We start from the raw sequence: 21,728 nt of genomic DNA on the forward strand, positions 1-21,728 counted from the left end.
GGTAGCAAGGTCTTGCAAGCATCTGTGAAATAGATGACCATGTCCTGCACCTGGGGACTGCTCTAGGATGTCCCACGGTCTGTGTCCCCCAATGCAACGAACGAGAAAACAGGATTTTTTTCGCACTTAAATCATATTATCATCCAGTTCATTGGGGGACACCGCTTCCACCCATTGTGTTTTCAAGTTTATTTGTTTATGGTTGTTAGTTTGAGAGCTTCTCCTCTATTGTTTTGGCATACCATTTTCTTGCTTTGCTTCTGCTTCTCCCACTGCTTGCGAACAGACTGAATAGCTCAGTGTCTGCAGACAGGGTATATCCTGTAGATGGGGCCACTTTTTTTAATTCTTATTGTCAAGCCTCCTTGTGGCAACATCATATACCCACGGTCTGTGTCCCTCAATTAACTGGACAACAAAAGCATTTTACGGTGACTACTCAAAAAAATTCTGTTAACGATGTAGATATATTTTCAAATACTTGTGTCAATATGTGTATAGATCTGCTAAACCATTTCACATGTTAAGTAATACAGAAAAGGTATCATACCTAGAGCTGATGAGCAGTCAAGGACTCGTAATATTCCCTATCCCAATGCTGTATCGAATGTAAACATATCTGTGTGTATATGCAGACAACCTATGCATGTCTATTTTATGCTCACCAACATTAAATCTATTTCTTTACTATTGCAGAGCCATCACTCTGTATGATATGCCACCATCAATATTTAAAGAAACGCCTGTGGAGCTTCAGCACCAGCTTTTCATGAAACTCGCAGTGGACTATGCACCTTTCAAAGCTAGGTAAACGTTAAAAATTCTTGGATTATATAAATAAGGTTGAATAAACTGTCCTTTTGCTGAAAACATATAGAAAATCTCATGTCTAAGAAGTAATGCAAATCAGAACAGCAGTTTTATCCATGGCAACCAATCAGATTTCAGCTGGTTGTTGTTTTTTTGTTTTTGTTTTTTTTCTTTAGAAAAACAGAAAAGTGGCATCCAGTTTTTGTCTGCAATAATTTCGAAGTCATTTTTTTGTTCTCAAGTCACGTCATAGTTTTGTGATGATCAGTTTTGTTTTAATCTTATTATTAATTAGCCACTAACCCAGTCCGGTGCTCCACATGCAACGCTATTCTTCCCATCACAACGATGGACGCCCCGACAGATTCCATTATAGTCAGTGAGGTCCGTCGGCGGCGTTAATTTCCTTTGTGTGACGGAAACCATGATGGCGGTGTGAACGGAGCTTTAGGGTTTTTAACCTCTGGATGAAAGCAAGAATATTCTCATTCATTTACCGCAAACAAATATTTGAAAATTGCAAAGCATTAAAACACAAAGTATATCAGGAAGTTATAGGACTTGTTCTAATTTATACAGTTATCGTTTTATTTACATAAAACCGAAATGTCAAGTTACATTCATTTGCTTTATTTTTTGACATTTTTTTTATAGATCAGAATATACATCCCACGTAGAGAAATCAGCATTCACAGAAAAAAACCTTACAAATGGTATGGTTAAATACAATGAGAGAAGACCTGCCTTACTGATAAGTAGTACAAGCTGGACAGGTATTTTGCTGCTTTTTACCTTTCCTCTCATGAGGAAATAAATAACTTGAAAAGAACTTGCGGTTAACCAACACAAATCATTGTAGTTTTTAAAATTATAATTGTTGCGCAATTTTCAGGAGAACAGCTGTTTTACCCGCAACGGAGCCACCATCATGAATCAATTTGAAAAGCACACCGATTTGCTGTGAAACCACATCACAGCCGTGCTGTAACTACTGTGTGAACTCACCCCTAAAGCGGGAAGAGACAGCGGCTTATAAAGGGGTTAATCTGCTGAAGAAAGAGGAGATTGCTTGTAGTCTTTCACTACATATACACTGAACCAGTAGCAGTCGCACGCTGAAGCGGTAGAGAAGCTATGACCGGATTTACCGTCCTTGTATTTCTGCTGCTGCTTCTTGTGATAGACTCTTCAGATTATCCAGCAGCGAGTATTTCACGTCAGAGTTGCACCGATGCGAGACCCGTTCTCACAGATCCCCATAAACTTGAGTCTATCTAGGGATCCGTGAAAACGTAAGAAAATAAGACATGTTCTATCTTTCAATGGACCTTACCCACGGTCCGATAAAGCAACGGCCGTGTGAACGGCCCCATTGAAATACATGCGTCCGTGTGACGGCCGTTCTTTTAACGGCTGTCACACGGACGTATACTACGGTCGTCTGAATTCGGCCTAAGGGTAGGAAAACACTAGGCGTAAACACTGCGTACTTTCCGCAACGGATTTCACTGCGGAAAATCTTCAGCGTAATCCAGTAGCCGCAGTGTGGGAGAGGTTTGAACAAATCTCATCCACACACAGTAGAAAAAATCCGCCAAACAAAAATTCATAAATTGACCTGCGGTGCGTTTTTTTTTAATCCGCAGCATAAATTGCTATTCATTTGAATTCAATGAGGAGGAAAAACCCGCAACAAAGAGCTATGTGTTGCGACTTTTGCGGTGGAAACACCTCAAAATCACAAATGGAAAAAAAAAAAGGTATTTTTTTTATTTGAAATGAACAAAAAATGTTATACTTAGTCATATACTTATACATAGTCCTAGCGACACAATCCTCTCTTCTGAGTGCAGCCCGGCCTCCTGGGATGACGTTTTATCCTATATGACTGCTGCAGCGATCTCATGGACTACAACTATGCTCAGAAGAGTGGGACGTGTCGCCATCACTGCGATCCGTGTGAGTATAAACTTTTTTCATTGCTGCAGGATTTCTGCGAAAACCGCACCACAAATCACAAAAGTTATTTTATTGTGTAAACGCTGAAAAACCTAAAAAGACTATATACATTTGGTATCCCCATAATCGACCCGCAGAATAAAGTTAAAATTTCATTTATAGCCCACGGTGAACACTAAAAAAAACCCAACAATTTAAAATATTGTCAGAATTGCTCTTTTAAGAAAAAACACATGTACCCCAAAATGGTACCAATGAAAACTACAGATTGTCCCGCAACAAATAAGCCCTCACACAGCTCCGGTGGAGAAAAAAATTAAAAAGTTCTGGCTCTCAGAATATGGTGACACAAAATGTGCAGAGTGTTCCAAAAGCGGATAAGATTTGGCACCATTTATCAGTGCTACACTGGCCACATGTCTGCAAATTATTATTTATTTACCGCGTTATTATACCATCTCATTATGCCCCGATGTACTCCGCACAGCTTACATATGCCCCCACATTATAAACTGAAATACCAGCAAAACCCCAAACAGAACTATTACCAAGCAAAATCTGCACTCCAAAAGACAAATGGCGCTCCATCCCTTCTGAACCCTACAGCAGTTTATGTCTACATATATGTCGTTACCATACCCGGGAGAACCCGCTTAGCCGTTTATGAGGTATTTGTCTTAAGTGGCACAAACTGGGCACAACATATTGTGCACTAAAATGGCATATCAGTGGAAAAGTGCAGTTTTTACTTTTCACGATCCGCTGCGCATTAATTTCTAATGAAAAAACACCTTTGGGGTCAAAATGCTAACAACACCCCTTAATATGCCCTAAGGGGTGTAGTTTCCATAATAGGGCTCACTACTTGGGGGTTTGTTTTACAATTTGACCGCAGAGCCCTGCAATTGTGGGCCAATGCTGTGAAAATCACCAAAATAGGCCTCAAATGCGCATGGTTCTCTGAGTCCTATCATATGTCCAGGCAAATGATAAATGCCTTGAGGGGTGTAGTATCTAAAATGGGGTCACTTCTTGGGGGCTTCTACTGTACTCTGGTGTCTCAGGGATTTGCAAATGCGACATGGCGCCCAAAAACTAAATCGGCAAAATCTGCATGCGAAATAGCTCTCCTGCCTTTCTGAGCCCTGCCGTGTGTCAAAACAGAAGTTTATGATCACATATGGGGTATTGCTGTAATCGGGAGAAGTTGCTTTTTAAATGTTGGGGTTTTTTCCTTTTATTCCTTGTAAAAATTACAAATTTCCACTTTTTTATCAGAAAAAAATGTCATTTTCAATTTCACTGCATAATTTTACTAAATTCAGCAAAAAAAACTGTGGGGTCAAAATGCTCACTATACCCCTTGATAAATTCCTTCACGGGTCTTGTTTCCCAAATGGCTTCACTTTTGGGCGGTTTCCACTGATTTGGTCCCGCAGGGGTTTTGCAAATGCGGCATGACACCCAAAGACCAAATCAGCAAAATCTGCATGCCAAATAGCACTCCTTCCTTTCTGAGCCCTGCCGTGTGTCCAAACAGAAGTTTATGATCACATATGGGGTATTGCTGTAATCGGGAGAAGTTTCTATTTAAATGTTGGTTTTTTTTTCCTTTTATTCCTTGTAAAAATTAAAAATTTCCACTTTTTTATCAGAAAAAATTTAAATTTTCAATTTCACTGCATAATTTTACTAAATTCAGAAAAAAACTTGTGGGGTCAAAATGCTCACTATACCCCTTGATAAATTCCTTCAGGTGTCTTGTTTCCTAAATGGCTTCACTTTTGGGGGGTTTCCACTGATTTGGTCCCGCAGGGGTTTTGCAAATATGGCATGACACCCAAAGACCAAATCTGCATGCCAAATAGCACTCCTTCCTTTCTAAATCCTGCCGTGTATCCAAACAGCAGTTTTTGAACACATGTGCGGTATTGCCGTACTCGGAAGAAATTGCTTTACAAATGTTGGGCGGCTTTTTCTCTTTTATCCCTTGTGGAAGTGAAAAAATGTTGATATTAATTTTCACTGCTTAATTCCAATAAATTCAGCAAAAAACCTGTGGTGTCTAAATGCTCACTATACCCCTCGATAAATTCCTTGAGGGCTGTTGTTTCCCAAATGGGGTCACATTTGGAGGTTTTCCACTGTTTTGGTCCCAAAATGAGACACGACACCCAAAAAACATTCCAGCAAAACTTGATCTCCAAAAGCCAAATGTTGCTCCTTCCCTTCTGAGCCCTGCCGTGGGTTCAAACAAAAGTGTATGACCACATATGGGGTATTGCCGTAATCGGGAGAAATTGGTTTTCAAATGTTAGGGGTGCTTTTTCTCCATTATACCTTGTAAAAATTGAAAATTTCTATGTTTTATTGGAAAAAATGTAGATTGTTTTTTTTACGGCCTAATACTACTAAATTTACCAAAAAACCTGTGGGGTTAAAATGCTCAGTATACCCCTCGATAAATTCCTTGAGGGGTGTAGTTTGCCAAATTGTGGCTAAATTATATTCTAATAAAAAGGAGGCCCCAAAATGTACTAGGTGCTCCTTTGCTTCCGAGGCCTGCGCTTCAGTCCGTTACCACACTAGGGCCACATTGTTGGGATATTTCTAAAAACTGTTGAATCTGGGCAATAAATATTGAGTTGCGTTTCTCTGGGAAAACCTTCTGTGTTACAGAAAAAAATAGATTAACCCTTTCATGCCGACAATCTGTACATACACGTCCTTTTCGCACATACCCCGTGCTGCCAGGACGTGTATATACAGATCTCTGTTCCAGCCGGCATAGCGCTGTGAAAAGCGCTCAGACACCGGCTGTGTCAGTGTCCGCAGCTCCCCAGCAACCTGTTCTCTGACAGCCGAACCGATTGGTTCGGCTGCAGAGAATATGATCACCGTCATTAACCGCTTCCTGACCGCTCACAGTAAATTCACGTCGGCGCTTGCTGTGCTCGGTGCAGCGCCGACGTGAATTCACAGTGGGTGTTAAAAGCGCGATCCGGGTGTCTCAGAGTAGTGCTGACACCCGGATCGCGCTGTTAACTCATGCCTCTGGTCCCAGAGACATGATTGGGACCTGATTGGTTCAGGTCCCGATCATGTGATCGCAGGGAAAGTTTGTTGTAGCAACAAACTGGAAAGTTTGTTGCTACAACAAACTTCCCCGAGGACCGATTGCGGGTCCTGCCGTTGGTTGCATGACAAAACAAAACAAAACCTAGGTAGTGTAATGTATTATAGCAGCCATCAGTGCTGCAGGTCTTCAAGTAAAAAAAAAAAAGTAATAAAAATGTTTTAGAAAAGTGTAAAAACAAAAAATGCTTTTTTTCCTTTAAGTTTTTTATTATAGGAAAAAAATAAACCGTTAAAAAAGTACACATATTTGGTATCACCGCGTTCATAACGACCCCAACTATAAAACTATAATATTATTTTTCCCGCACGGTGAACACCACAAAAAATAATTAAAAAACAATACTAGCAACACTATTTTTTTGGTCATCACCCCTCCCAAAATAATAAAAAGTGATCAAAAATGTGCATGTACCCCAAAATAATACCAATAAAAACTACAACCCGTCCCGCAAAAAACAAGCCCTTACACAGCCTTTTTTGACTGAAAAATAAAAAAATTATGGCTCTCAGAATATGGTGACACAAAAAATAAATAATTTTATAGAAAAGTTTTTTTATTGCGCAAAAACGCTAGAAAACATGAAAAAAACTATATACAGGGTGGGCCATTTATATGGATACACCTAAATAAAATGGGAATGGTTGGTGATATCAACTTCCTGTTTGTGGCACATTAGTATATGGGAGGGGGGAAACTTTTCAAGCTGGGTGTTGACCATGGTGGCCATTTTGAGGCCGGTACTTCAGTCCATTATTACAATAGAGCCACATGTGGGATATTTCTAAAAACTGCAGAATCTGGGCAATAAATATTGAGTTGCATTTCTCTGGTAAAACCTTCTGTGTTACAGATTTTTTTTTACTACAAATGAAATTTGTAAATTTCACCTCTACTTTGCTTTAATTCCTGTGAAATGCCTAAAGGGTTAATAAACTTTCTGAATGCTGTTTTGAATACTTTGAGGGGTGCAGTTTTTAAAATGGGGTGATTTATGTGGTCTATCTAGTACATAAGGCCCTCAAAGCCACTTCAGAACTGAACTGGTCCTTGACAAAATAGCTTTTTGACATTTTCTTGAAAATGTGAGAAATTGCTGCTAAAGTTCTAAGCCTTGTAACGTCCTAGAAAAATAAAATAATGTTCAAAAAACAATGCAAATATAAAGTAGACATATGGGGGATGTTACATTTAAAATTAGAAAAATTATAATTTTTGCAAATTTTCTTTACATTTTGGTGTTTTTCACAAATAAGCTATGAATTTATTGACCAATTTTCCACTAACCTGAAGTACAATATGTCACGAGAAAACATTCTCTGAATCGCTTGGATAGGCAAAAGCACTCCAGAGTTATTACCACATAAAATGACACATGTCAGATTTGAAAAAAATGGGGCTGGTCATTGAGGCATCGATGACCCTTGGTCCTGAAAGGGTTAAAACAGATGTTCTGAAAAAAAAAAAATTATTTGTAAATTTGCTTCAATTCCTGCGAAACTCCTAAAATGGGGTGATTTATAATGCCCTCAAAGCCACTTCAAAACTGAACTGGTCCATAAAAAAAAGGCTGTTGACATTTTCTTGAAACTGGAAATAATTGCTGCTAAAGTTCTAAGCCTTGTAGCGTCCTAGAAAAATAAAAGATAAATGATTCAAACATAAAGTAGACATATGGGATATTTTAACTAGTAACTATGTTGTATAGTATTACTATATATTTTACAAGCGGATTCATTTAAATTGATAAAAATGCAATTTTTTTTTCAATTTTCTCCAAATTTTAGTGTTTTTCACAAATCAACACTGAATGTATCATGTAAAATTTTACCACTAACTTAAAGTACAATGTGTCATGAGAAAACAATCTCAGATTCTCTTAAAAGCATTCCAAAGTTATTGCCACATAAATTAACACGTCAGATTAGAAAAAAATTGCCTTATCCACTAGTCGAAAATAGACTGTGTGCTTAAAGTGCAGCTAAACGTTTGACAAACTTCTGACATGTCATAGTGACATGTCAGAAGTTTGGATTGGTGAGGGTCTGAGCACGGAGACCCCCACCAATCGCTAGAACGATGCAGCTGAAGCATCGTGTCTGTTCGGCTATTTCCAGAAATAAATGTATCGTGTAAGGACTCAATAGAAAGTCTATGAACTTGTACTCGATACATTGGCTTCCCGGAAAAAGCCGAACAGACACGAAGCGGCTGAGCGCCCACACTAGCGCTTCAGCTGCTTCGTTCTAGCGATTGGTGGGGGTCTCAGTGCTCAGACCCTCACCAATCCAAACTTCTGACATGTCACTATGACATGTCAGAAGTTTGTCAAACGTTTAGCTACAATTTAAAATATATACATTTATACTTTGAAAACTACAACTCTCAGCTATTTCACAACAGCTGGAGAGCCACAGGTTGGGGACCACAGATATAATGTGCATAGGAAGGGTTAAAGGAATATGCAGTATTTTGTACTTAAAGAGGCTCTGTCACCAGATTTTGCAACCCCTATCTGCTATTGCAGCAGATCGGCGCTGCAATGTAGATTACAGTAACGTTTTTATTTTTAAAAAACGAGCATTTTTGGCCAAGTTATGACCATTTTCGTATTTATGCAAATGAGGCTTGCAAAAGTCCAAGTGGGTTTGTTTAAAAGTAAAAGTACAACTGGGCGTGTATTATGTGCGTACATCGGGGCGTGTTTACTACTTTTACTAGCTGGGCGTTCTGACGAGAAGTATCATCCACTTCTCTTCAGAACGCCCAGCTTCTGGCAGTGCAGACACAGCCGTGTTCTCCAGAGATCACGCTGTGTTGTCACTCACAGGTCCTGCATCGTGTCAGACGAGCGAGGACACATCGGCACCAGAGGCTACAGATGATTCTGCAGCAGCATCGGCGTTTTTCAGGTAAGTCGATGTAGCTACTTACCTGCAAATGCTGATGCTGCTGCAGAATCAACTGTAGCCTCTGGTGCCGATGTGGCCGACACGATGCAGGACCTGTGAGTGACGTCACAGATCTGCACTGCCAGAAGCTGGGCGTTCTGAAGAGAAGTGGATGATACTTCTCCTCAGAACGCCCAGCTAGTAAAAGTAGTAAACACGCCCAGATGTACGCACATAATACACGCCCCGATGTAACACACATAATACACGCCCAGTTGTACTTTTACTTTTCAACACGCCCAGTTGTACTTTTACTTTTCAACACGCCCAGTTGTACTTTTGCAAGCCTCATTTGCATAAATACGAAAATGGTCATAACTTGGCCAAAAATGCTCGTTTTTAAAAAATAAAAACATTACTGTAATCTACATTGCAGCGCCGATCTGCTGCAATACCAGATAGGGGTTGCAAAATCTGGTGACAGAGGCTCTTTAAACATTACTGTCTTGTAAAGTAAGGCCCGTAATCACAGCCTGCGATTGCAGGCATGGCTGCCGCCGAAACCCACGGGCCATATTTTCGTGCCATGCTCCCATACAAAGTAGGTAATGCTCCATATTTCCCGGCATGGTTCTACAGCACGGACACCCTTCCGAAGCAATACGGAAAGGTGTCCGTGGCTAATAGAACCGGGCGTATCCGTAATTTTTTACACTCGTGCGCATGGGGCCTAAAGCAGGTACTAAGATGTATTGTTCGGTATATTGTATATCAGAGCAGTCTCTTCATTGTAGTTAAGGATGGACATCTGTGCAAAAGGATTTGAAGTTAGTGTACAGAGCCTTGTATGTGTGTAATTCCTGATCTGTTGTATTCCAATGTACACTTTTTATTTCTACAGAGGATGAAGACTTCAGTGTATTGTTAAGTGCACTTGACGGTACGTATGTAATGTTTTGTACGATCCCTGTTTTTTGTGTTTTTTTTACAGGCTATGTACACCTTTGAAAAAAAATTTTTTTCCACTTTTAATAAAAATATGTATCAGTGTGATTGGTGCAACTTTGTAATGACATTTTATGAAAAATTATTTGTACTTTTTGAGATACAGCTGCTTTGTATCCTGTATACAGAGCAGCTGTATCTAGCGCTGAGACCTGAATCCGTCAGGTCAACGGCACTGACTAGTTCAGTGACAGTGGGTCGGATCCACCTGTTATCGATCACATCTAAGTTCATAACTTAGATGTGATCGATAACAGGAGGATCCTGCGTGTCGACCACGCAGCACCCGCTTTCACAGAATCAGTCAGTCCCGCGGACCTGATGCACTCAGGTCTCAGTGCAAGATACAGCTGCTCTGTATACAGGATACAAAGCAGCTGTATCTCAAAAAGTACAAATAATTTTTAATAAAATGTAATTACAATGTTGCACCAATCACACTGATACATTTTTATTTAAAAAACAAAAACAAAAAACTCTCACTTCACGTCACATTCCAGATTGAATATACCTGGGGGAAAAAAAAAAAGCACAGGCGTGAAATAAAATCATAATTGGAACATAAGATTTCCCATATTTGTCCTGGAATGAGAGCACAAACTTTAATAGATCGGTCTACTGGAATTACAGCTCTGATTTAAATTGTACCCACTGTAAGAAATCACCAGTATAATTATTGGGTGCATTTTCCTAGGATACTACACATAATAGGGGGCCAGTGCCTTTTCTTCATCTGTGTATGGCTCCTGTGGACCTAGATAGGAAATACAGATTTGCCCCCCTAGTGGCAGCAACCATGAGGAAAAAACAAACAAACCAAAATGTCTATTTTAACCCCTTAGTGACCAGCCCATTTTAGGCCCTAATGACTAAGCTATTTTATTCGTTTTTCTATAGTCGCATTCAAAGAGCTATAACTTTTTTATTTTTTCGTCTACATAGCTGTATGAGGACTTGTTTTTTGCGGGATTAGTTGTTCTTTTTAATAGCACCATTTTTGGGTACATATAATTTTTATATTAACTTTTATTAACCTTTATGGGGGGGATTATAAAAAAAACCTGAAATTTCGCCATTGTTCTATGCGTTTTTAAATTGACGCTGTTCACTATGCGACGTAAATAACATGTTACCTTTATTCTATGGGTCGGTACGATTACGGCGATACCACATATGTAGAGTTTTTTTTATGTTTTACGACTTTTGCACAATAAAAACACTTTTGAACTAAAATTATTTGCTTTTGCATCGTCGCTTTCCAAGAGCCGTAATTTTTTTATTTTTCCATCAATGTAGTGATTTTTTGGGCTTGTTTTCTGCGGGACGAGACGTAGTTTTGAATGGTACTGTTTTGGGGTGCATGGGACTTATTGATTCATTTTTATTATGACTTTTTTGGGGGGCAATGGAAAAAAATTGCAATTTCGCCATGGTTTTTTTGTGTTTTTTTTTTTACGGTGTTCACTTTGCGGTTTATTTTACATATTAACTTTATTAATGGAGTCATTACGGTCGCGGCGATACCACATATGTGTACTTTTTTTTTTTTTTACACTTTTACTAAATAAAACCACTTTTTATGGAAAAAAAATGGTTTTATTTATTTTTTTACTGTACTTTTTATTAATAATCTTTATTTCACTTTGATGACTGATTTTATTAGTCCCACTAGGGGACTTTACTGTGCGATATTCCGATCGCTGCTTCGTATACCAGAGCATTATTGCCTGTCAGTGTAAATCTGACAGGCAATCTGTTAGGACGTGCCTCCGGCGCGTCCTAACAGGCATATGTCCAGGGCAGACCTGGGGGCTTTTATCAGGCCCCCGGCTGCCATGACACCCCATCGGAGACCCGCGATTGCATTCCCGGGCCGCCGATGGGTGACAGAGGGAGCTCACTCCCTCTGTAAACAAAGTTAAATGCCGCGGTCGCTATTGACGGCGGCATTTAACGGGTTAAACGGCCGCGATCGAAGTAAACTTCAATCGCGGGCGTTGGAGCAGGAGCTCAGCTGTCATCAGACAGCAGAGCCCCGGCTCCTGCCTGCACGGGAGACCCGTGTAGGACTTAGACTAGGCTGACGTGAAAAGGTGTCAGCCTAGCCTAAAGCCCATTAGTGACCGACGTAAAAAGGCGTATTAGTGGTCACTAAGGGGTTAACTAGAACAAACTAGACTGGTCAGGCAGAAACTGGCAAATTAATCACAGTGGCGCATGCTGTATGGTACATTTGGGGCATCTTGTTAGACACTTTACTCTTTCTGATGCCGCCTCATGGCTGGCATACTGTGCACCAATATTTTGTGGCAAAAGAATCGCACATGCCATTATTCCGTTTGGCACATTTTACAACTCCTCTTTAGTGATGCCCTTTTTCTAAACATTGTCGAGTAATGTGTAAAAAGCATCAAAAATACATAATAAAATTGTAGCACGCCATGTTTGCAATTTTTTTTTTACGCAATTTAAGCCACAATTCTGGGTCATTTTACTTTGTTAATCCCCTCTATTGTGTGTGTATATATTCATATATTCCTATAGACTAAATGGCAAACCTCTGCCTGCATTTCTTGGCTAAGGAAAAATAAAAACGCTTCTAAATGCTGTGTGTGTGAGTCCGGCCTGAGAGCTATTCCTGCTGGTGACAATGAGGGGTTTGTTATATTCAGAATATTGTTCATGGCAAATTTGCTGTTTGTCATTAATTACAGTAAAATATGCAGGTAAGAACCGTGAAGGTGACGTGGTGCTATATAAGCGCTGTATCCCCTTAATTCTCAGGATTGGTGGGGGTCCCAAACGTCAGTCCCCACCGTTCATAAAGTGATAGCATATCTTAGAGATATGCTATCACTTTATACAATGGTAATAACCCTTTAACAATATATTCATCTTATTTTGAATCATATTTTGTTTGTATTTTTCTCCCTTTTAGATTATGACATGTTTATCACAAATGGATCCAAGCTCCCCTCTCTAGTTTGTGTCATAACAGGTAAAGCTGCATTTTTTTCCAGTTTTTCTATGTGTCTGTTTTCATTAATTTGTGAAATATCACATCTATATCTATAAAAAGCTGAATGTTAATTCATTAAATAATATCTGTAAAGTTTTTGACTTTTAAATGTCCTAAACTTTCTATATGGAAAGAATGTGACAGCATGCTGCTGAGCAACTAATTCACAAGTGATAAACAATATGGCTGCACTTTATGTAATTCTTTTGCAAAAAAAATTGTAGATAAATGCCAATCTCTTTGTAACAAAAGCAATTATAAATTTGACTGTTGCAATCTATTAGGCCTAACAGGCATTTGCTGAAGACAGACCTGAGGGTCTTTGTTAGGCCCCCTACTGCCATGGAAACCCGACGGCGACCCACGATTTGTTTGCGGGGGCGCTGATCAGGTGACAGAGGGAGCTCCCTCCCACTGTCAAACACATTAGATGTCGCTGTCGCTATTGACAGCGGCATTTAATGGGTTAAACTGCCGGAATAAGAACGCGATTCCGGCAGTTGCAGCAGGAGCCAGGCTGTGTATAACAGCCGTGCTCCTGCCGCTGATCACGTGTGTACACTGTCAGTACCCTCGCAATCATAGGACGGATATACGAACTAGCAGCTGCAGAGGACGGATATATCCGTCCTTCGGCTTTAAGAGGTTAAAGGTACCATTTGTAGGTAACTAGGCGACCGCCGGATCGAGGTCGGGTAGTTTGGAAGCCCGAGTTGCTATGTGCCCAAGAGCTGGGGACCCTGGGGTGCCCTAACTCACTGGGCGTGGTATCCCACTGAGTGAAGGCACATTTGCACGCACTCCTCTTTCACACTTATGAGCACACACCTTAATTCTCCTGGCCTTCTGGATAGGAGATGAGGAATTTTTATACCTGACAGATGTCCAGGCTGTATCACAGCGCACGTCCACTTATTTAATTTTGTTTTTCACTGTGTGTTTTGTCACGTTTGTCACAAGGATTTTAGGGATTCGGTGCCCTTTTGGGACCCTCCTGAGGTCTAGTGGGAAAATATGTGGCCCAATGGTTCTGTTTTCCCCTGCAACCCGGCCTGTCACCAGATTATAAGTGCCCTATCTCCTACCTAATCTGATCGGCGCTGTAATGTAGATAACAACAGTGGTTTTTATTTTGAAAAACAATCATTTTTGAGCAAGTTATGCACATACACTTCTCTTCATTCCAGCCCAGCTTCTTTCACTGCACAGCGTGATCTCGCGAGATCACGCTGTGACGGGACTTCCTCCCCCAGGTCCTTTACCAGAGCGATGGAAGAGTCAATAGACTTCACCTCCAGCCATGCCAGGACGTTTATTCGAATCTGCAGCGGCTGGAGGTGATGTTTGTTCAGTCTTCCATGGCTCCGATGAAGAACCTGTGGGAGGAAGTGCCGTCACAGCGTGATCTCGCGAGATCACGCTGTGCAGTGAAAGAAGCTGGGCAGGAATGAAGAGAAGTGTATGACGCTGATTGGTCAGCGTCATACACTTCTCTTTACTACACCCACTTGGTGAAAAGTTAAAAAACGTCCAGTTGGTCATTAATAACTAATTAGCATAAATTTAAAATTGTTCTAAAAACAACTGTTCTCTAAATTACAGCGCCGATCAGATTAGGTAGGAGATAGAGCACTTATAAACTGGTGGCAGAACCTCTCTAACCCGACTTCCACCCTATGTATACATCAGAGTTCGGGAGGGAAAGTAAGGAGCGGGCTCACAGCCTGAGTCAGCTTCATAAGTTGCAGGTGTCGGCTCTGTGTTACAGCTGACACTTCACTGCAACGACCGGAATCCCGCTCGTTCAACCCCGTAGATTCCGCGGTCAATAGCAACCGCGGTATCTAAGCTGGTGTAAAAGGGGGGGCCTCCCCAACAGGGTTTATTGGCGACCCCCAGGTCTGCCATCTTTTTGCTCCTATTAAGCCCTGCCTAATAGGAGCCTGTAAAAATCACGATATACTTCAATTAATTAGTATTGCAGTGTATCATTCAAGTGATCCAACGATTGCTGGTTCAAGTCCCCTAGGGACTAATAAAATAAAAAAAAATACAGTTAACGTTTGTCTTAGTATTTTGTTTATTTTTTTGTATATATAAAAGTTCAAAAAACACTCCTTTTCCAATTTTTCCCCCAAAAGCCATGTTAAAAAAACCAAATTTAATTAAAATGGTATCGCCACTTCAAAAAAAGTCAGAAATATTACAATATAACCCGCACGGTGAACGCAGTAAATAAAATAAAAAATCGCAACTGCCAGAATAGTTTTTTGGTCACCTTCTAACCCAAAATAAAATGGAATAAAAAGTGATCAAAAAGTCTTATATATCCCAAAATTATACCAATTAAAACTACAGCTCGCCTCGCAAAAAACAATCCATAACACCTCTCAATTAACGGAAAATTTAAGTTTTGGGTTTCGGAATATGGTAAGACAAAAAATAAATATTTTCAGTAACATGCGTTTTCCTTGCAATATTAGTAAAACATAAAAAAAATATATAAATTTGGTATCGTCGTAATCGTATGGACCCGCAGAATTAAGTTAACATCACAATAATCACTGTTTTTTCCCATTGCACCACACAAATATTTTTCCCCAGTTTCCCAGTACATTATATGGTGCAAAAAATGGTACCGTGAAAAACTACAATTCCTTCCGCAAAAGATAAGCCCTTATATCAAAAGAAAAATATGTTATGGCTTTTGGAGGGTGGGGAGAAAAACAACGAAAAATTGCTGCGGTGGAAAGGGGTTAAATTGAATGTCCTCCTGGGTGGCTGAATTTTATCTTCTGGAACTCTGACCAGTATAAAGATACATTTTTTTTATTCTTATTTAAGTATTAAATAGAACTCCTCTTTAATTGACACAAAAGTTTGAGGGTCACTTTTTATTAAATGTCAGGCTGAATAGCTGATTTATTTATTTATTTTAATTCCGTGAAAAATCGTGGTTGACTTTTTGAATGTTTCTATTGAAAAAAAAACACAGCAGGAATTAATAATGAAAGTATATTGGAAAATTGTATAACTTTTAATCATACAAAAAATAACATTTAATTTGCCGTAAACCGGACAACACAGGAAAAATATATCATTTGTAATTCTGTTTTTGCCTCTGTGCTTTTCCAACCCTTATCTGAGCTTTCACAATATAACACCTCAGGAGTTTTCGTGCCTGCTTTCTCGGTGTCATGTCTGCGAGTAACGGTTTTATGAGCTTTCCGGTCATCTGTTAAGAAATTCTCACTCTTCTAGAAGTTACAGGATCCATCGAGTGATTATTTCAAGGCATCATGTATTTTCTGCAACACTAGACTTATGTATTTTTACACATTACACCCACAGGAGCTTTTATGACATATCATTCTAAATCCATAGACATTAACCCGTTAGTGGCCGGCCCATAGTCTTTTTACGTCGGCCACTAACGGGCCTTATTCCAATGCCATAGACTTTTTACGTCGCGGCATCGGAATAAGTAAACAGAGCAGGGAGCTGTCAAATCTCCCTGCTCTCAGCTGCTAGAGGCAGCTGAGAGCTGGGGGCATCCCTGCTCTGCCGTGTGAGATCGATATTAGTATCGATCTCACCCGTTTAACCCCTCAGATGCGGTGTACAATAGCGTGCACCGCATCTGAGTGGTTTTGGAGAGAGGGAGGGAGCTCCCTCTCCCACCGACACCAGGCGATACGATCGCCAAGTGTCTGTGTCTCCAATGGCAGCCGGGGGCCTAATAAAGGCCCCCAGGTCTGCCTGGAGCGAATGCCTGCTAGATCATGCCGCAGGCATGACCTAGCAGATGCATGCCCGTTTTAAACGGACAGGCAGTAATACACTGCAATACAAACGTATTGCAGTGTATTATAATAGCGATCGCAGAATCGCATATTAAAGTCCCCTAGTGGGACTAGTAAAAAAGTAGAAAATAAAGTTAATTTAAAAAAAAATGAAAAACCCAGCTTTTCCCCTTACAAACTGCTTTACTATTAAAAAAACAAAATAAAGTAAAAAAAGTTACACATATTTGGTATCGCTGCGTCCGTAACGACCCCGACTATAAATCTATTACATTATTTAACCCGCACGGTGAACGGCGTAAAAAATGTAATAAAAAACTATGGAAAAATTGCTGTTTTCTGTGAATCCTGACTTTATAAAAATGTGATAAAAAGTGATCAAAAAGTCACATCTACTCCAAAATGGTACCAATAAAAACTACAAGTCGTCCCGCAAAAAAAAAGCCCTCATACAACCGCATCGGCGAAAAAATAAATACGTTACGGCTCTTCAAATTTGGAGACGCAAAAACAAATAATAAAGCGTTTTTACTGTGTAAAAGTAGTAAAACATACAAAAACTATACAAATTTGGTATCGTTGCAATCGTAACAACCCGCTGAATAAAGTTATTGTGTTATTTATATCACACGGTAAACGGCGTAGATTTAAGACGAGAAAAAGAGTGGCGAAATGTCAGGTTTTTTTCTATTTCCCCCCAAATAAAAGTTAATAAAAGTTAATCAATAAATAATATGTACCTCAAAATGGTGCTATTAAAAAATACAACTTGTCCCGCAAAAAACAAGACCTTATACAGCTATGTCGACGCAAAAATAAAAAGGTTATAGCTCTTGGAATGCGACGATGGAAAAACGTAAAAAAATAGCTTGGTCATTAAGGTTTAAAATAGGCTGGTCATTAAGGGGTTAATATAGAGTAAGGGGTTAATATAGAGTTGGTCCCCCCCTTTTGCAGCTCAAACAACTTCAACTCTTCTGGGAAGGCTTTCTACAAGATTTTGGAGTTTGTCTGTGGGAATTTTTGCACATTCATCCAGAAGAGAATTTGTGAGGTCAGACATGGAGGAGAGGGCCTGGCTCACAATCTCTGTTCCAGTTCATCCCAAAAGTGTTTGATGGGGTTGGTCAGGGCTCTGTGTGGGCCAGTCTAGTTCTTCCACATCAAACTCGCTCAACCATAACTTTATGGACCTCGCTTTGTGCATTGGGGCACAGTGATTCTGGAACAGGAAAAAAGCCGTCCCCAAACTGTTCCCACAAAGTTGGAAGTTACACTTGTACAAAATGTCTTGGTATGCTAAAGCATTGAGATTTTCCTTCATTGGAACGAAGCAGCCTACGCCGACCTCTTAAAAACAACCCCATAGCGTTACCCCTCCTCCACCAAACTTTACAGTTGGCACAATGCAGTCAGGTAGGTAATGTTCTCCTGGCAGTTGCCAAACCTAGACTCGTCCATCAGACTGCCAGATAGAGAAACGTGATTCATCACTCCTCAGAACACATTCACTGCTCCAGAGTCCAGTGGCGGCGTCCTTTATACCATTCTTTCCAACGCTTGGCATTGTGCTTGGTGATGTTAGGCTTGCATTCAGCTGCTTGGACAAGAAAACCCATGAGCTGAAGCTCCCGGCGTACAGTTTTTGTGTTGATGTTATTACCAGAGGAGTTTTAGAACTCTGCAGTAATTGATTCAGCGGAGCATGGGCGACAGCACTCGGCAACCCGCTCTGTAACTTTTATGAACTATGCTCCTCAGCTCTCAGCGACCTCGTTTCTAACTCTATGTGATCTGCACTTTGTGGCTGAGTTGCTGTGGTTCCTGAATGCTTCAATAATACCACTCACCGTTAATTGTGGAATATCTAGGAGGAAAATAACTTCACAAACTGACTTGTTACAATGGTGGCATCCTATTACAGGACCATGTTGGAATTCAGTGAGCTCTTTAGAATGACCCATTCTTTCACAAATGTTGGTAAAGACAGACTGCATGGCTAGGTGCTGGAACTCTTTTATTTTATAGAAAAATATAAAACATATCCACAAAATTCATAACAGAAACTAAAAACAAAATCTTAACTAAAAATACATTGCTGTATATATAACACCTGACCTGGCCCCATATACTCCACTCATACAGCCACATTCACACCTTATCCAAAACAACAACTAGATTCTCAAAAAAGACAAAACCAAAAAACTACAGAATAAAACAATAGCAAAAAAGAACCTACTCCCACCCATGCCAACCAAAGTGCACAGAAACAATAACAATAAAACAAGCAAACAACACCCCAAACCACAAAACACCCTTTTTTATTTTTTTTTATTTTTTATTTTTTTACTATAATATTTTTTTCCAAATTTTTTTTTTATTATTTTTTTTAGTTTTTTTTCCCTTCACCATTATAAATGTCACCCACACACATATGCTATCTTTCCCTATCCTTACATATCCTAACCTTCACGACCCCAAGCCGGCATCTCGCCTCATGTCCTCTTATATCCGCGTAGTCCAGATGCTGGCCCCTACTACAACACCTCAGCCCAGCCCCCCGCCCCATGTCCTCCCATGTCCGCATAGTCCATAGGCTAGGCACACCCCCACCACAACCCCAGCCCTCCTCCCAACCTAACTATTACCCCCTAAAAACTGACCCTATTTTAACAATATACAAAATTATATACAATACATACATAACTATCACAACTTATCTTACAATACCATACAAATACAAAACCAAAACATTCCCGAAAGCACCAAGTTCAGTCGCTTGTAAACCCTTTTTCTGCCTTTACCAAAAACAAAACACTTCTTGTGCTTACCCAGCCCATCACCAGAGAGAGAGAGAAGGGAAAGGCCCCCCAGAGGCCAAACTCCACGTCCACCGCCTCACCTATCGCTTGCCTTATCTCCTTACCCTATTACTAGCATGGCTAGGTGCTGGATTTTATAGACCTGTGGCAATGGGACTGAATAAAACACCTGAATTTAATGATTAAGAGGTGTGTCCCAATACTGTTGTCCATATAGCATGTGCATGTGTAGAATATATAATATATTGTAAATGTAAATTTATATGATAGATATATATAGTCTCCTTTTCATCTTTTTAGCGTGCCACTCAGTTACAATTGTAATCTTTTGATTCGGGACCATTTTCCATAAAAATATATTTTTCTTTTAAAGAGCACATTCTGTTGTGTGTGTGTGTGTGTGTGTGTGTGTGTGTGTGTGTGTGTGTGTGTGTGTGTGTGTGTGTGTGTGTGTGTGTGTGTGTGTGTGTGTGTGTGTGTGTGTGTGTGTGTGTGTGCGTGCGTGGATGGGTGTTTTGTCAGCTAGTTATTCTTTTAGAAGTCATTTTAATTGTTTTGTTGATGTGTCATTTTAGGTAAGGGGCCCCTGAAGGAATATTATTGTAAGCTGATAAAAGATTTGCAGCTGAAGAACGTACAGATCTGCACTCCTTGGTTAGAAGCTGAAGACTATCCTGTCTTACTAGGTAAGAAAATGGTTTCTGCAGCATTTTTATTTGTTCTGCACAGCTAGACTTCATCTATACTTTACCAATTCAAGTTATTTCTTAAAGGGATAGTACAGTTTTAGAAAAACATGTCTGCTTTCTACCAATCACAGCATCGGTCCATGGTTGTCCCTTATCGTAGCTCAACTCTATGGACATGATTGTGGCTGAGCTATAATACCACACGTGCACGTTTTACAAATGGTGCCATACTTTTAACACAATTCTAATTGTTCTAGGATCAGCTGACCTAGGCGTCTGTCTTCACAAGTCATCTAGCGGTTTGGACCTTCCCATGAAAGTTGTTGATATGTTTGGCTGCTGTCTTCCTGTGTGTGCTGTTAATTTTAAATGGTAATATTTTATATTCTATTTAGCACTAACTACAACCCAAAAACATTCAGTTACTTAAAGAGGCTCTGTCACCACATTATAAGTGCCCTATCTCCTACATAAGGAGATCGGCGCTGTAATGTAGGTGACAGTATTGCTTTTTATTTAAAAAAACGATCTATTTTTACCACTTTATTAGCGATTTTAAATTTATGCTAATTAGTTGCTTAATGCCCAAGTGGGCGTGTTTTTACTTTAGACCAAGTGGGCGTTGTACAGAGGAGTGTATGACGCTGACCAATCAGCGTCATGCACTCCTCTCCATTCATTTAGGCAGCGCATAGGGATCCTTTTAGATCAGTATGTGCGGTCTTATACTAACACATTAACAATACTGAAGTGTTTAGACAGTGAATAGACATTCCACGGGATGTCTATTCACAATCTCTGCACTTCGTTATTGTTTCTGTGGTAGTTACAGCAGAGGAAGTGTAATCCCCCTGTAACCTGTCATCTACAGTGTAATCTCGTGAGATTACGCTTCCTCTGCTGTAACTACCACAGAAACAGTAACGAAGTGCAGAGATTGTGAATAGACATCCCGTGGAATGTCTATTCACTGTCTAAACACTTCACTATTGTTAATGTGTTTGTATAAGACAGCACATAAGGATCTAAAAGGATCCCCATGCACTGACTAAATGAGTGGAGAGGAGTGCATGACACTGATTGGTCAGCATCATACACTCCCCTGTACAACGCCAACTTGGGCATTAAGCAACTCATTAGTATAAATCTAAAATCGCTAATAAAGTGGTGAAAACAGATAGTTTTTTTAAAAATAAAAAGCACTGCTGTCACCTACAGTACATTATAGCGCCGATCTCCTTATGTAGGAGATAGGGCACTTATAATGTGGTGACAGAGCCTCTTTAAGAATTTTAGTTTATCAGACGTCATTTTAAGTCTAGATAAATTTAAGAAGGCCAAAAGAACGTTAGGTGCTTCAGTTGGGAAGAGCACCAGATGTACTTTTTGCATTCTTAAATTTTATATGCTGGTACATGGTGGTCGCCAGGTCTTGATGCTTGAGTCGCATTATTCATTGTGTTTCTTGGTAAGCTTATTTATAAAATATATTTTTAAATACTTAAAGAGGTTGTCCCAACACCTAATAGGCCATATGAACATCATAGGAGGGGGGGTTCACGCTTGTGATTTCCATTCATGAGTCATTAAAAAG

General features: G+C 39.9%; 1 protein-coding gene across 3 annotated transcripts in view; it reads left to right on the forward strand.

The window, feature by feature from the left end:
* ALG1 (ALG1 chitobiosyldiphosphodolichol beta-mannosyltransferase) overlaps nt 1-21,728 on the forward strand; it is a 38,640-nt gene that overhangs the window by 11,448 nt on the left and 5,464 nt on the right. For all 3 annotated transcript variants that reach the window (XM_075837493.1, XM_075837494.1, XM_075837496.1), the window contains exons 6-11: nt 697-807; nt 1,465-1,583; nt 9,698-9,736; nt 12,740-12,799; nt 20,021-20,131; nt 20,392-20,506. In XM_075837493.1, coding sequence (XP_075693608.1) covers nt 697-807; nt 1,465-1,583; nt 9,698-9,736; nt 12,740-12,799; nt 20,021-20,131; nt 20,392-20,506 — 555 coding nt within the window. The remainder of the gene's footprint in view (nt 1-696; nt 808-1,464; nt 1,584-9,697; nt 9,737-12,739; nt 12,800-20,020; nt 20,132-20,391; nt 20,507-21,728) is intronic.

Source organism: Rhinoderma darwinii, chromosome 9 (genome assembly GCF_050947455.1).
Source record: "Rhinoderma darwinii isolate aRhiDar2 chromosome 9, aRhiDar2.hap1, whole genome shotgun sequence".
Lineage (NCBI taxonomy): Eukaryota > Metazoa > Chordata > Amphibia > Anura > Rhinodermatidae > Rhinoderma > Rhinoderma darwinii.